Source organism: Coregonus lavaretus (assembly GCF_964263955.1).
Source record: "Coregonus lavaretus genome assembly, chromosome: 31".
Classification (NCBI taxonomy): domain Eukaryota; kingdom Metazoa; phylum Chordata; class Actinopteri; order Salmoniformes; family Salmonidae; genus Coregonus; species Coregonus lavaretus.
In genome coordinates, this window is record NC_140018.1 from 1,045,324 (window position 1) to 1,059,719 (window position 14,396).

The following is a 14,396-nucleotide window of genomic DNA, read 5'->3' on the forward strand; positions in this document are numbered from 1 at the left end:
TTCAGGTACTCCAAAACAACCACAGGTGCTCTTGAAGGGGAGGTGCTAAGGGGCATAAAAAGGTATTTGTGGTTATATCATTTCCTTTTGCTTTTCAATAGGTTTTATAGTGTTGTCCATCAAGACTCATTCTACATCGATAGGTTTTATAGTGTTGTCCATCAAGACTCATTCTACATCGATAGGTTTTATAGTGTTGTCCATCAAGACTCATTCTACATCAGTCCATCAGACTAATCTTTGTTGACGTTTAAAAATAGTGGTTCTGATGAACACCCGTGATTGGATGGCTGTCCTCCTGATCTTCCTTCTGATTGGTGGAGGTCTGGCAGCACCCCTAAGGAACAGAGGTAGGGGGGAGGAGACTGCTAACCTGGAGCTGATTTCTGACCCTCATCTTATCAAGGACCACATCAGCCTTTTTGATGATTATGGTTTGAGGCCTATGCCCCCTCATCTGCCACCCTACCTCCGAAGCCCTTACCAACCTGACCTGGAGGATGAATACTACTAGAACCACACCGAAGATACTATCCAGACCGTCTCTGTAGGACATAAGTCCACTGTATTTGAACTGGTATGCCTTAAAAACAGCACTGGGGAGTAAAGGTGTAGAAAGCTAGTTCATGTAACTGTGTTATTACCTTTGCTGTATAAAATAAAGAAAAAACACATGTAGTGTACTGTATATACATACTTACTTACTTACTTACAATACATGACCAAAAGTAAGTAAGTATATATACAGTACCAGTCAAAAGTTTGGACACACCTACTCATTCAAAGTTTTTTTTTTTTTTTTTTTTTTTACATTGTAGAATAATAGTGAAGACATCAAAACTATGAAATAACACATATGGAATCATGTAGTAACCAAAAAAAGTGTTAAACAAATTCTTCAAATAGCCACACTTTGCCTTGATGACAGCTTTGCACACTCTTGGCATTCTCTCACCCAGCTTCATGAGGTAGTCACCTGGAATGCATTTCAATTAACAGGTGTGCCTTGTTAAAAGTTAATTTGTGGAATTTCTTTCCTTCTTAATGCGTTTGAGCCAATCAGTTGTGTTGTGACAAGGTAGGGTTGGTATACAGAAGATAGCCCTATTTGGTAAAAGACCAAGTCCATATTATGACAAGAACAGCCCAAATAAGCAAAGAGAAACGACAGTCCATCATTACTTTAAGACATGAAGGTCAGTCAATCCGGAAAATTTAAAGAAGTTTCTTCAAGTTCAGTCGCAAAAACCATCAAGCGCTATGATGAAACTGGCTCTCATGAGGACCACCACAGGAATGGAAGACCCAGAGTTACCTCTACTGCAGAGGTAGCTTAGTGGTTAAGAGCGTTGTGCCAGTAACCGAAAGGTCGCTGGTTCTAATCCCCGAGCTGACTAGGTGAAAAATCTGTCGATGTGCCCTTGAGCAAGGCACTTAACCCTAATTGCTCCTGTAAGTCGCTCTGGATAAGAGCGTCTGCTAAATGACCAATTATTATTATTATTATTATATAAGTTCATTAGAGTTACCAGCCTCAGAAATTGCAGCCCAAATAAATGCTTCACAGAGTTCAAGTAACAGACACATCTCAACATCAACTGTTCAGAGGAGACTGTGTGAATCAGGCCTTCATGGTCGAATTGCTGCAAAGAAACCACTACTAAAGGACACCAATAAGAAGAGACTTGCTTGGGCCAAGAAACACGAGCAATGGACATTAGACCAGTGGAAATCTGTCCTTTAGTCTGGAGTCCAAATTGGAGATTTTTGGTTCCAACCGCCGTGTCTTTGTGAGACACGGTGTGGGTGAACGGATGATCTCTGCATGTGTATTTCCCACCGTAAAGCATGGAGGAGGAGGTGTTATGGTGTGGGTGTGTTTTGCTGGTGACACTGATTTATTTAGAATTCAAGGCACACTTAACCAGCATGGCTACCACAGCATTCTGCAGCGATACGCCATCCCATCTGGTTTGGGCTTAGTGGGACTATCATTTGTTTTTCAACAGGACAATGACCCAACACACCTCCAGGCTGTGTAATGGCTATTTTAACAAGAAGGAGAGTGATGGAGTGCTGCATCAGATGACCTGGCCTCCACAATCACCTGACCTCAACCCAATTGAGATGGTTTGGGATGAATCAGACGGCAGAGTGAAGGAAAAGCAGCCAACAAGTGCTCAGCATATGTGGTAACTCCTTCAAGACTGTTGGAAAAGCATTCCAGGTGAAGCTGGTTGAGAGAATGCCAAGAGTGTGCAAAGCTGTCATCAAGGTAAAGCGTGGCTATTTGAAGAATCTCAAATATATTTTGATTCGTTTAACACTTTTTTGGTTACTACATGATTCCATATGTTTTATTTCATAGTTTTGATGTCTTCACTATTATTCTACAATGTAAAAAATAGTAAAAAATAAAGAAAAACCCTTGAGTGAGTAGGTGTGTCCAAACTTTTGACTGGTTGTGTATACACACTGAGTCTTTCCATGACAGACTGACCAGGTGAATCCAGGTGAAAGCTATGATCCCTTATTGATGTCACTTGTTAAATCCACTTCAATCAGTGTAGATGAAGGGGAGGAAGACTATGTAATTAAATAATCAATTTATGTTATTGATTGCTGCATTGTTGGATTTGGAGCTGGTAAGGTATTTGTGCGCGTGACATTAAAACTTGAAATTTAATCCACCTGTGATTCAACTGTAATCCAACCAGTTTAACACCCCATCATTTATAATCCAACCAGTTTAACACCCCATAATGTATCATCCAACCAGTTTAACACCCCATAATTTATCATCCAACCAGTTTAAAACACCCCATAATCTATAATCCATCCAGTTGAACACCCCATAATCTATAATCCAACCAGTTTAACAACCTATAATCTACCTGGAACCTAACTAGTGAATGAGGATGAAGTACCAGATCAATGTGGAGCTATATACAGGGAGTACTAGTACCAGATCAATGTGGAGCTATATACAGGAAGTACCAGTACCAGATCAATGTGGAGCTATATACAGGAAGTACCAGTACCAGATCAATGTGGAGCTATATACAGGAAGTACCAGTACCAGATCAATGTGGAGCTATATACAGGAAGTACCAGTACCAGATCAATGTGGAGAGGTATGAGATATTTGAGGTAGATATGTACATGAAAGCGGGGTAAAGTGACTAGGCATCAGGATTGATTATAATAAGGTATTTGAGGTACAGTGCTATGAAAAAGTATTTGCCCCCTTTCTAATTTTCTCTACTTTTGCATATTTGTGATACTGAATGTTATCAGATCTTCAACCAAAACCTAATATTAGATACAGGGAACATAAGTGAACAAATAACACAACAATTATATATTTATTTCATAGACAAAGTTATGCAACACCCAATTCCCCTGTGTGAAAAAGTAATTTCTCCCTTACACTCAATAACTGGTTGTGCCACCTTTAGCTGCAATGTCTCCAACCAAATGCTTCCTGTAGTTGTTGATCAGTCTCTCACGTCGCTGTGGAGGAATTTTGGTCCATGCAGAACTGCTTTAACTCAGTGACGTGTGGGTTTTCAAGCATGAACTGCTCGTTTCAAGTCCTGCCACAACATCTGAATTGGGATTAGGTCTGGACTTTGACTAGGCCATTCCAAAACTTCAAATGTGTTGCTTTTTTTAGCAATTTTCATGTAGACTTGATTGTGTGTTTTGGATCATTGTCTTGCTGCATGACCCAGCTGCGCTTCAGCTTCAGCTCACAGACGGATGGTCTGACTTTCTCCTGTAGAAGTCTCTGATACAGAGCAGAATTCATGGTTCCTTCTATTAAGGCAAGTCGTCCAGGTCCTGAGGCAGCAAAGCATCCCCAAACCATCACACCACCACCACCATGCTTGACCTTTGGTATGATGTTCTTACTGTGAAATGCAGAGTTTGTTTTTCACCAGGCATTACTGGAACCATGTCGTCCAAAAAGTTATACTTTTGAATGATCTGTCCACAGAACGTTTTTCCAAGATTCTTGATGATCATCTAGGTGCTTTTTGGCAAACTTGAGTCAACATTTTGGACGAGATGGGTCCCATTATGCCTGGCGAAAACCAAACGCTGCATTTCACAGTAAGAACATCATACCAAAGGTCAAGCATGGTGGTGGTGGGGTGATGGTTTGGGGATGCTTTGCTGCCTCAGGACCTGGACGACTTGCCTTAATAGAAGGAACCATGAATTCTGCTCTGCATGGAAGAGTGGGCCAAAATTCCTCCACAGCGACGTGAGAGACAGATCAAAAACTACAGGAAGCATTTGGTTGGAGTCATTGCAGCTAAAGGTGGAACAACCAGTTATTGAGTGTAAGGGGGTGATTACTTTTTCACACAGGGGAATTGGGTTTTGCATAACTTTGTTTATGAAATAAAAGATATAAATATGTAATTGTTGTGTTATTTGTTCACTTATGTTCCCTTTATCTAATATTAGGTTTTGGTTGAAGATCTGATAACATTCAGTATCACAAAAATGCAAAAGTAGAGAAAATTAGAAAGGGGGCAAATACCTTTTCATAGCACTGTAGATATGTACATGATGGCAGGGTAAAGTGACTAGGCATCAGGATAGATAATAATAAGGTATTTGAGGTAGATATGTACATGAAGGCAGGGTAAAGTGACTAGGCATCAGAATAGTATTCAGAAGGCATCAGAAGTTATTTGAGGTAGATACAGTGGGGAGAACAAGTATTTGATACACTGCCGATTTTGCAGCTTTTCCTACTTACAAAGCATGTAGAGGTCTGTAATTTTTATCATAGGTACACTTCAACTGTGAGAGACGGAATCTAAAACAAAAATCCAGAAAATCATATTGTATGATTTTTAAGTAATTAATTTGCATTTTATTGCATGACATTAGTATTTGATCACCTACCAACCAGTAAGAATTCCGGCTCTCACAGACCTGTTAGTTTTTCTTTAAGAAGCCCTCCTGTTCTCCACTCATTACCTGTATTAACTGCACCTGTTTGAACTCGTTACCTGTATAAAAAGACACCTGTCCACACACTCAATCAAAACAGACTCCAACCTCTCCACAATGGCCAAGACCAGAGAGCTGTGTAAGGACATCAGGGATAAAATGGTAGACCTGCACAAGGCTGGGATGGGCTACAGGACAATAGGCAAGCAGCTTGGTGAGAAGGCAACAACTGTTGTCGCAATTATTAGAAAATGGAAGAAGTTCAAGATGACGGTCAATCACCCTCGGTCTGGGGCTCCATGCAAGATCTCACCTCGTGGGGCATCAATGATCATGAGGAAGGTGAGGGATCAGCCCAGAACTACACGGCAGGACCTGGTCAATGACCTGAAGAGAGCTGGGACCCCAGTCTCAAAGAAAACCATTAGTAACACACTACGCCGTCATGGATTAAAATCCTGCAGCGCACGCAAGGTCCCCCTGCTCAAGCCAGCGCATGTCCAGGCCCGTCTGAAGTTTGCCAATGACCATCTGGATGATCCAGAGGAGGAATGGGAGAAGGTCATGTGGTCTGATGAGACAAAAATAGAGCTTTTTGGTCTAAACTCCACTCGCCGTGTTTGGAGGAAGAAGAAGGATGAGTACAACCCCAAGAACACCATCCCAACCGTGAAGCATGGAGGTGGAAACATCATTCTTTGGGGATGCTTTTCTGCAATGGGGACAGGACGACTGCACCGTATTGAGGGGAGGATGGATGGGGCCATGTATCACGAGATCTTGGCCAACAACCTCCTTCCCTCAGTAAGAGCATTGAAGATGGGTCGTGGCTGGGTCTTCCAGCATGACAACGACCCGAAACACACAGCCAGGGCAACTAAGGAGTGGCTCCGTAAGAAGCATCTCAAGGTCCTGGAGTGGCCTAGCCAGTCTCCAGACCTGAACCCAATAGAAAATCTTTGGAGGGAGCTGAAAGTCCGTATTGCCCAGCGACAGCCCCGAAACCTGAAGGATCTGGAGAAGGTCTGTATGGAGGAGTGGGCCAAAATCCCTGCTGCAGTGTGTGCAAACCTGGTCAAGACCTACAGGAAACGTATGATCACTGTAATTGCAAACAAAGGTTTCTGTACCAAATATTAAGTTCTTCTTTTCTGATGTATCAAATACTTATGTCATGCAATAAAATGCAAATTAATTACTTAAAAATCATTCAATGTGATTTTCTAGATTTTTGTTTTAGATTCCGTCTCTCACAGTTGAAGTGTACCTATGATAAAAATTACAGACCTCTACATGCTTTGTAAGTAGGAAAAGCTGCAAAATCGGCAGTGTATCAAATACTTGTTCTCCCCACTGTATGTACACGAAGGCAGGGTAAAGTGACTAGGCATCAGGATAGATAATAATAAGGTATTTGAGGTAGATAGAGCGAGAGAGCGAGAACGAGAGCGAGAGCGCGAGAACGAGAGCGAGAGCGCGAGAGAGCGAGGGGGGGACAGGGAGAGAGAGAGAGGAGGGCAGGGAGAGAGAGAGCGAGGGGGGGACAGGGAGAGAGAGAGAGAGGGGGGGGGGGCAGGGAGAGAGAGCGAGAGGGAGCGAGGGGGGGCCAGGGAGAGAGAGAGCGAGAGAGCGAGAGGGGGACAGGGAGAGAGAGAGAGAGAGGGGGGGGGCAGGGAGAGAGAGAGAGAGGGGGGGGCAGGGAGAGAGAGAGCGAGAGGGGGACAGGGAGAGAGAGAGGGGGGGGCAGGGAGAGAGGGGGCAGGGAGAGAGGTGGCAGGGAGAGAGAGAGAGAGAGAGAGAGAGAGAGAGAGAGAGAGAGAGAGAGAGAGAGAGAGAGAGCGAGACAGGGAAAGAGAGAGAGAGAGACAAGGACAGAGGAAGGTGAAGACAGAGGAAGGTGAAGACAGGTGAAATACGACAGTGTTAAAAGTCGAGGAGGGAGAGAAGTTATCAGTCCTCAGACTGCAGACAGAGAAGCCTCTCGTCCCTAACACACACACGGTGTCCAGAGGACCAGAGACAGACGTCCTTCAAGGCTTTCTGCTCTTTGATAAACTCTTTGATCTTCAGTCAATATGTTGTACCTGTATCTCTGTACCATCTATTATACTATACTATCTCTGGCTTCACTTCTATAAACCAACTGGACACATACTGGAACAACTCAGGCGATGAGTGTCCGGTGATGTCACAAGTACAGTACTGGTGACATCACTCAGTAAGGTTTGTGGTGTAGTCTTAATGGTTTCACCGAGATCATCTATAGAAGAGATTAGAGAATCCAGACAGGTCCTCACTTGTCGGTACTTGGAAGGAGAGAAACCTTGTAACAGTTGCTGCTTGCTAAAGTGCCAAGTGGTTGACATTTGTTCAGTGTTTTCGCTGTATTTAAACGCCGTAGAGAGGTAGAGGAGTAGAGAGGTAGAGGGGTAGAGGAATCATACCTTTTTCGCAGCATGATGTGGAACTCTGAGCTCCGTAAGCTGGTGACCGATACATATGGTAGCTCAAACTCCTGTAGCTTCCTCACAACTAAAGAGAGAGAGAGAGAGAAAGAGAGGGGTAGGTAGAGAGAGAGAGAGAGAGAGGGAGGATAGAGGGAGAGAGAGAGAGAGAGAGAGGGGTAGGTAGAGAGAGAGAGAGAGAGAGAGAGAGAGAGAGAGAGAGAGAGAGAGAGAGAGAGAGAGAGAGAGAGAGAGAGAGAGAGAGAAAGAGAAAGAGAGGGGTAGGTAGAGAGAGAGAGAGGGGTAGGTAGAGAGAGAGAGAGAGAGAGAGAGAGAGAGAGAGAGAGAGAGAGAGAGAGATAGAGACAGATAGAGAGAGAGAGGGAGGAGAGAGGGAGGGAGAGAGAGAGAGAGAGAGAGGGAGGAGAGAGGGAGAGAGAGAGAGAGAGAGAGAGAGAGAGAGAGAGAGGGGGAGGATAGAGAGAGAGAGAGAGAGAGAGAGAGAGAGAGAGAGAGAGAGGGAGGATAGAGAGAGAGAGAGAGAGAGAGAGAGAGAGAGAGAGAGAGGGGTAGGTAGAGAGAGGAGGTGTGGAGGTAGAGGGACAGAGGGAGGGTGGGGCAGAGAGATTTGGAGAGAGAGAAAAACATACGACATTATAAAATTATAAAATCCATGTACACAAACAACAAGTGTGCGGTTAAAATTGGCAAAAAAAAGACTTACATTTCTTTCCACAGGGCCGTGGGGTGAGACAGGGATGCAGTTTAAGCCCCACCCTCTTCAATATATATATCAACGAATTGGCGAGGGCACTAGAATAGTCTGCAGCATCCGGCCTCACCCTACTAGAATCTGAAGTCAAATGTCTACTGTTTGCTGATGATCTGGTGCTTCTGTCACCAACCAAGGAGGGCCTACAGCAGCACCTATATATTCTGCACAGATTCTGTCAGACCTGGGCCCTGACAGTAAATCTCAGTAATACAAAAATAATGGTGTTCCAAAAAAGGTCCAGTTGCCAGGACCACAAATACAAATTCCATCTAGACATCGTTGCCCTAGAGCACACAAAAAACTATACATACCTCGGCCTAAACATCAGCGCCACAGGTAATTTCCACAAAGCTGTGAACGATCTGAGAGACAAGGCAAGAAGGGCCTTCTATGCCATCAAAAGGAACATAAAATTTGACATACCAATTAGGATCTGGCTAAAAATACTTGAATCAGTTATAGAACCCATTGCCCTTTATGGTTGTGAGGTCTGGGGTCCGCTCACCAACCAAGAATTCACAAAATGGGACAAACACCAAATTCTGCAAAAATATCCTCCATGTACAACGTAAAACACCAAATAATGCATGCAGAGCAGAATTAGGCCGATACCGGCTAATTATCAAAATCCAGAAAAGAGCTGTTCATTATATAACCACCTAAAAGGAAGCGATTCCCAAACCTTCCATAACAAACCAATCACCTACAGAGAGATGAACTTGGAGAAGAGTCCCCTAAGTAAGCTGGTCCTGGGGCTCTGTTCACAAACACAAACAGACCCCACAGAGCCCCAGAACAACAACACAATTAGATACAACCAAATCATGAGAAAACAAAAAGAGAATTACTTGACACATTGGAAATAATTAACAAAAGAACAGAGCAAACTAGAATGCTATTTGGCCCTAAACAGAGAGTACACAGTGGCAGAATACCTGACCACCGTGACTGACCCAAACTTAAGGAAAGCTTTGACTATGTACAGACTCAGTGAGCATAGCCTTGCTATTGATAAAGGCCGCCGTAGGCAGACCTGGCTCTCAAGAGAAGACATGCTATGTGCACACTGCCCACAAAATGAGGTGGAAACTGAGCTGCACTTCCTAACCTCCTGCCAAATGTATGACCATATTAGAGACACATATTTCCCTCAGATTACACAGACCAACAAAGAATTAGAAAACAAATCTTGAGAAACTCCCATATCTATTCGGTGAAATACCACAGTGTGCCATCACAGCAGCAAGATTTGTGACCTGTTGCCACAAGAAAAGGGCAACCAGTGAAGAACAAACACCATTGTAAATACAACCCATATTTATGTTTATTTATTTTCCCATTTGTACTTTAACTATTTGCACATACCAGAGAGAGATGAGGAAAGTCCATCTAGACAGAACCCAGGAGGGACCAGTAAGAGAGAGAGATGAGGACAGTCCATCTGGACAGAACCCAGGAGGACCCAGTAACAGAGAGAGATGAGGACAGTCCATCTGGACAGAACCCAGGAGGACCCAGTAACAGAGAGAGATGAGAACAGTCCATCTAGACAGAACCCAGAAGGACCCAGTAACAGAGAGAGATGAGGACAGTCCATCTGGACAGAACCCAGAAGGACCCAGTAACAGAGAGAGATGAGGACAGTCCATCTGGACAGAACCCAGAAGGACCCAGTAACAGCTGAGGCCTACTCTCCAGAGGGGACAGGGAAATCACAGCAGCCTTCTGGAGATAGTAGCGTTGCTGCTGCTCAATTCAGTTCTGCTGCTGTTCTGTTCTGTAGCCTACAAGGAATACCATCACTACAAACTGTTCTGAAGCCAACAAGGAATACCATCACTACAAACTGTTGTGTAGCCTACAAGGAATACCATCACTACAAACTGTTCTGAAGCCAACAAGGAATACCATCACTACAAACTTGTGTAGCTTACAAGGAATACCATCACTACAAACTGTTCTGAAGCCAACAAGGAATACCATCACTACAAACTGTTCTGAAGCCAACAAGGAATACCATCACTACAAACTGTTCTGAAGCCAACAAGGAATACCACCACTACAAACTGTTCTGTAGCCTACAAGGAATACCATCACTACAAACTGTTCTGAAGCCAACAAGGAATACCATCAATACAAACTAAATGACTAAAACTATCAGTGTTACTCATGCACTTTGTAATGTTTTGCTTCTGCTTGCATTCCTTCAAGGACTGAGACATTCAGTGTGTGTCTCAAATGGCACCCTATTCAAATGGCACCCTATTCAAATGGCACCCTATTCAAATGGCACCCTATTCAAATGGCACCCTATTCAAATGGCACCCTATTCAAATGGCACCCTATTCCCTATATAGTGGTCCATAGGGCTCATTTTCAAACGTGTATTTTTCCATATATAGACACACCCTATGTGTTTGAATAAAATCAACGATATGCACTGAGATGGCCACGCTGTGATAAAAAAAAATATATATATGACAGCGAGTGCCTTCGTGACTGGCGCATGTTGTCTCCTTCTCCTCCCCTGCTGCTGCAGAGAACAGGCACCACAGGACAGCACAGTGTTTATGGCGCTGTCCGCGCTGAAGCAGCACAGTGTTTATGGCGCTGTCCGCGCTGAAGCTGCACTGTGTTAATGGCGCTGTCCGCGCTGAAGCAGCACAGTGTTTATGGCGCTGTCCGCGCTGAAGCAGCACAGTGTTTATGGCGCTGTCCGCGCTGAAGCTGCACAGTGTTTATGGCGCTGTCCGCGCTGAAGCTGCACAGTGTTTATGGCGCTGTCCGCGCTGAAGCAGCACAGTGTTTATGGCGCTGTCCGCGCTGAAGCTGCACAGTGTTTATGGCGCTGTCCGCGCTGAAGCTGCACAGTGTTTATGGCGCTGTCCGCGCTGAAGCAGCACAGTGTTTATGGCGCTGTCCGCGCTGAAGCTGCACAGTGTTTATGGCGCTGTCCGCGCTGAAGCAGCACAGTGTTTATGGCGCTGTCCGCGCTGAAGCAGCACTGTGTTTATGGCGCTGTCCGCGCTGAAGCAGCACAGTGTTAATGGCGCTGTCCGCGCTGAAGCTGCAACATAATTACAGCCATTTAGTTTCTTACCCTGTTTCTCTGACTGAAAAATTATGTTGTTGAAATCACTCTTATTTGGGGAAAAAACATTCGCTATACCCTGCGGTTTGTGTCAGGAGGGATCTATCTGTGTATTCCTGGGGCTTAACGTGGAGAAGAGCAGGGACTGGTTTTGTGTCAGGAGGGATCTACCTGCCCTAAGCTCGCTCCTGGCCCCTTACACTAAGCTTAGTGGGTAAGAGCGTTGTGCGAGCGTTGTGCCAGTAATCGAAAGGTCGCTGGTTCTAATCCCCGAGCCGACTAGGTGAAAAATCTGTCGATGTGCCCTTAAGCAAGGCACTTAACCCTAATTGCTCCTGTAAATCGCTCTGGATAAGAGCGTCTGCTAAATGTATAATAAATAAATAAATAAAAACGAAGTCTGAATGTGTCCTGCTAGCTGACCTAAATGCTTAAACCACCTCACCAAGTCCTAAAGAAATGGGACTCCATAAATCTCTCTCAGATTATTAACCAATCCCACAAGGTATGACTCCAAACACCCAGAAAAGGCTACTCTCCTTAATGTTATCCTCACAAATAGTCCTGGTAGGTATCAGTCTGGTGTTTCCTGTAATAACCTTAGGGATCACTGTTTTACAGCGTGTGTTCGTAATGGCTGCTCAGTTAAACAACCTGTCCTGATTTGTCATAGACGCTTGCTAAAAACTTTAATGGGCAAGCCTTCCTTCATCACCTGGCCTCTGTAAATTGGTATAGAATCAGCTTGATCCCCTCTGTCGAAGACGCTTGGACCTTCTTTTTTGATATTTTCAGTGGTATTGTTAACAAACACGCCCCCATAAAGAAAATGAGAATTAAAAACAGGTTCAGCCCCTGGTTCGACCGTGATCTGGCAGAGTTACTCCACCTCAAGAATTCCATTTGACGAAAGGCTCGGCACACGCATACTCAGGCTGACTGGCTCTCGTTCAGGCAAATGAGAAATAAGTGCTCTCAGGCTATCCGGAAGTCCAATGTTAGTTACTTTAAGGAGCAGTTCTCTCTCTGTGGGTCGAACCCCAAGAAGTTCTGGAAAACGGTTAAAGACCTGGAGAATAAACCCTCCTCCTCACAGCTGCCCATGTCCCTTAATGTTGATGATGTGGTTGTTACTGACAAGGAGCACATGGCTGAGCTCTTTAATTTCCTCATCTCATAGCCCTTCTAATGCGACTAGCCCCGATGCTCCTCCCTCTTTTTCTCCTGCCCCGCTACAAAGTTTCTCCCTGCAGGCGGTCACTGAGTCTGGGTCACTGAGTCTGAGGTGCTAAAGGAGCTCCTTAAACTTGACCCCAAAAAAACATCTGGGTCAGATGGTTTAGCTCCTGTCTTCTTTAAGGTTGCTGCCCCTATCATCTCCGAGCCTGTCTCTGACCTTTTTAACCTGTCTCTCCTCTCTGGGGAGGTTCCCATTGCTTGGAAGGCAGCCACGGTGCGTCCTTTATGTAAAGGGGGAGATCAAGCTGATCCTAACTGTTTATAGGCCAATTTCTATTTTGCCCTGTTTATCAAAAGTGTTGGAAAAAACGGGTCAATAATCTGGCTTTTTTGATGTCTATAGTATTCTCTCTGGTATGCAATCTGGTTTCCGCTCAGGTTATGGATGTGTCACTGCAACCTTAAAAAGGTCCTAAATGACATCACCATTGCCCTTGATTCTAAGCAATGTTACGCTGCTATTTTTTATTGACTTGGCCAAAGCTTTTGATACGGTAGACCATTCAGTTCTTGTGGATCGGCTAAGGAATATTGGTGTCTCTGAGGGGTCTTTGGCCACTGTCTGTCACCAAGGGAGTACCCCAATGCTCGATCCTAGGCCCCACGCTCTTCTCAATTTACATCAACAACAACAGGCAGTAGGAAGCCCTCTCATCCATTTATATGCAGATTATACTGTTTTATACTCGGCTGGCCCTTCCCTGGATTCAGTCCATCACACTGCTAACCCTAACCACACTGCTAACCCTAACCACACTGCTAACCCTAACCACACTGCTAACCCTAACCACACTGCTAACCCTAACCACACTGCTAACCCTAACCACACTGCTAACCCTAACCACACTGCTAACCCTAACCACACTGCTAACCCTAACCACACTGCTAACCCTAACCACACTGCTAACCCTAACCACACAGCTAACCCTAACCACACAGCTAACCCTAACCACACTGCTAACCCTAACCCTAACCACACTGCTAACCCTAACCACACTGCTAACCCTAACCCTAACCACACTGCTAACCCTAACCACCTGAATCCAGGTGAAAGCTATGATCCCTTATTGATGTCACTTGTTAAATTACATTTTAGTCATTTAGCAGACACTCTTATCCAGAGCGACTTACAGTTAGTGAGTGCATACATTTTTCATACTGCCCCCCCGTGGGAAACGAACCCACAACCCTGGCGTTGCAAGCGCCATGCTCTACCAACTGAGCTACAGGGGGACTACAACTCAATATAAGGAGGGTGTTCCTAATGATTGGTGTACTGCACAGTATAGGGCAGGGATGGGCAACTGGCGTCCCACGGGCCACCCCCTTTAGTAAGCCCTTTAGGAACTCAGCCAGGGTCTCAACTTAGTGTTGAGAGTTAGAATAGTAGAATACACAAGGTGCAAGTTAAACATTTGGTTACGCATCATCCGTTTTTGTTGTTGTTGTTGTAATGTCAAATCACTGACAGTCACTCAATTAGCTAATGTCAGAAGAATAAAAAAATGTGATAGCTGGCTAGACTAACTTACCCATCTAAACCTGTAGTAATCATGGTCGAATTACTGACCGAGGGGCCCCCATTGATTTTGTTAGCCACTCTCACTCAGATATCATATCAGCAAACATTTCTCTCCACCCTATAGGAAAATGTGTAGAATTACAGGAAATGTGTTGTAAAACTGCTAATTTCTGTCTCCGCCTCATGGCAACACAAGTAGAAATGCATGAAATCTGTTATACAATCGCTTGCAAACAAAATGTCACTTAGGGTCCCCAAAGAGACTAGGGCCAGCTCTGACTCCACATGTGGGTACGAAGACCCACAAGCCACTGCGGCCCCTCATGATGAGTTAAGATTTTTTCTTTGTGGCCC

At 44.6% G+C, this 14,396-nt stretch overlaps 1 protein-coding gene across 1 annotated transcript in view; it reads right to left on the reverse strand.

Moving 5' to 3' along the window:
* LOC311106307 (sorting nexin-17) overlaps positions 1 to 14,396 on the reverse strand; it is a 72,446-nt gene that overhangs the window by 22,219 nt on the left and 35,831 nt on the right. The window contains exon 7 of the mRNA XM_084148615.1: positions 7,416 to 7,503. Within this exon, the coding sequence (XP_084004741.1) occupies positions 7,416 to 7,503 (88 nt within the window). The remainder of the gene's footprint in view (positions 1 to 7,415; positions 7,504 to 14,396) is intronic.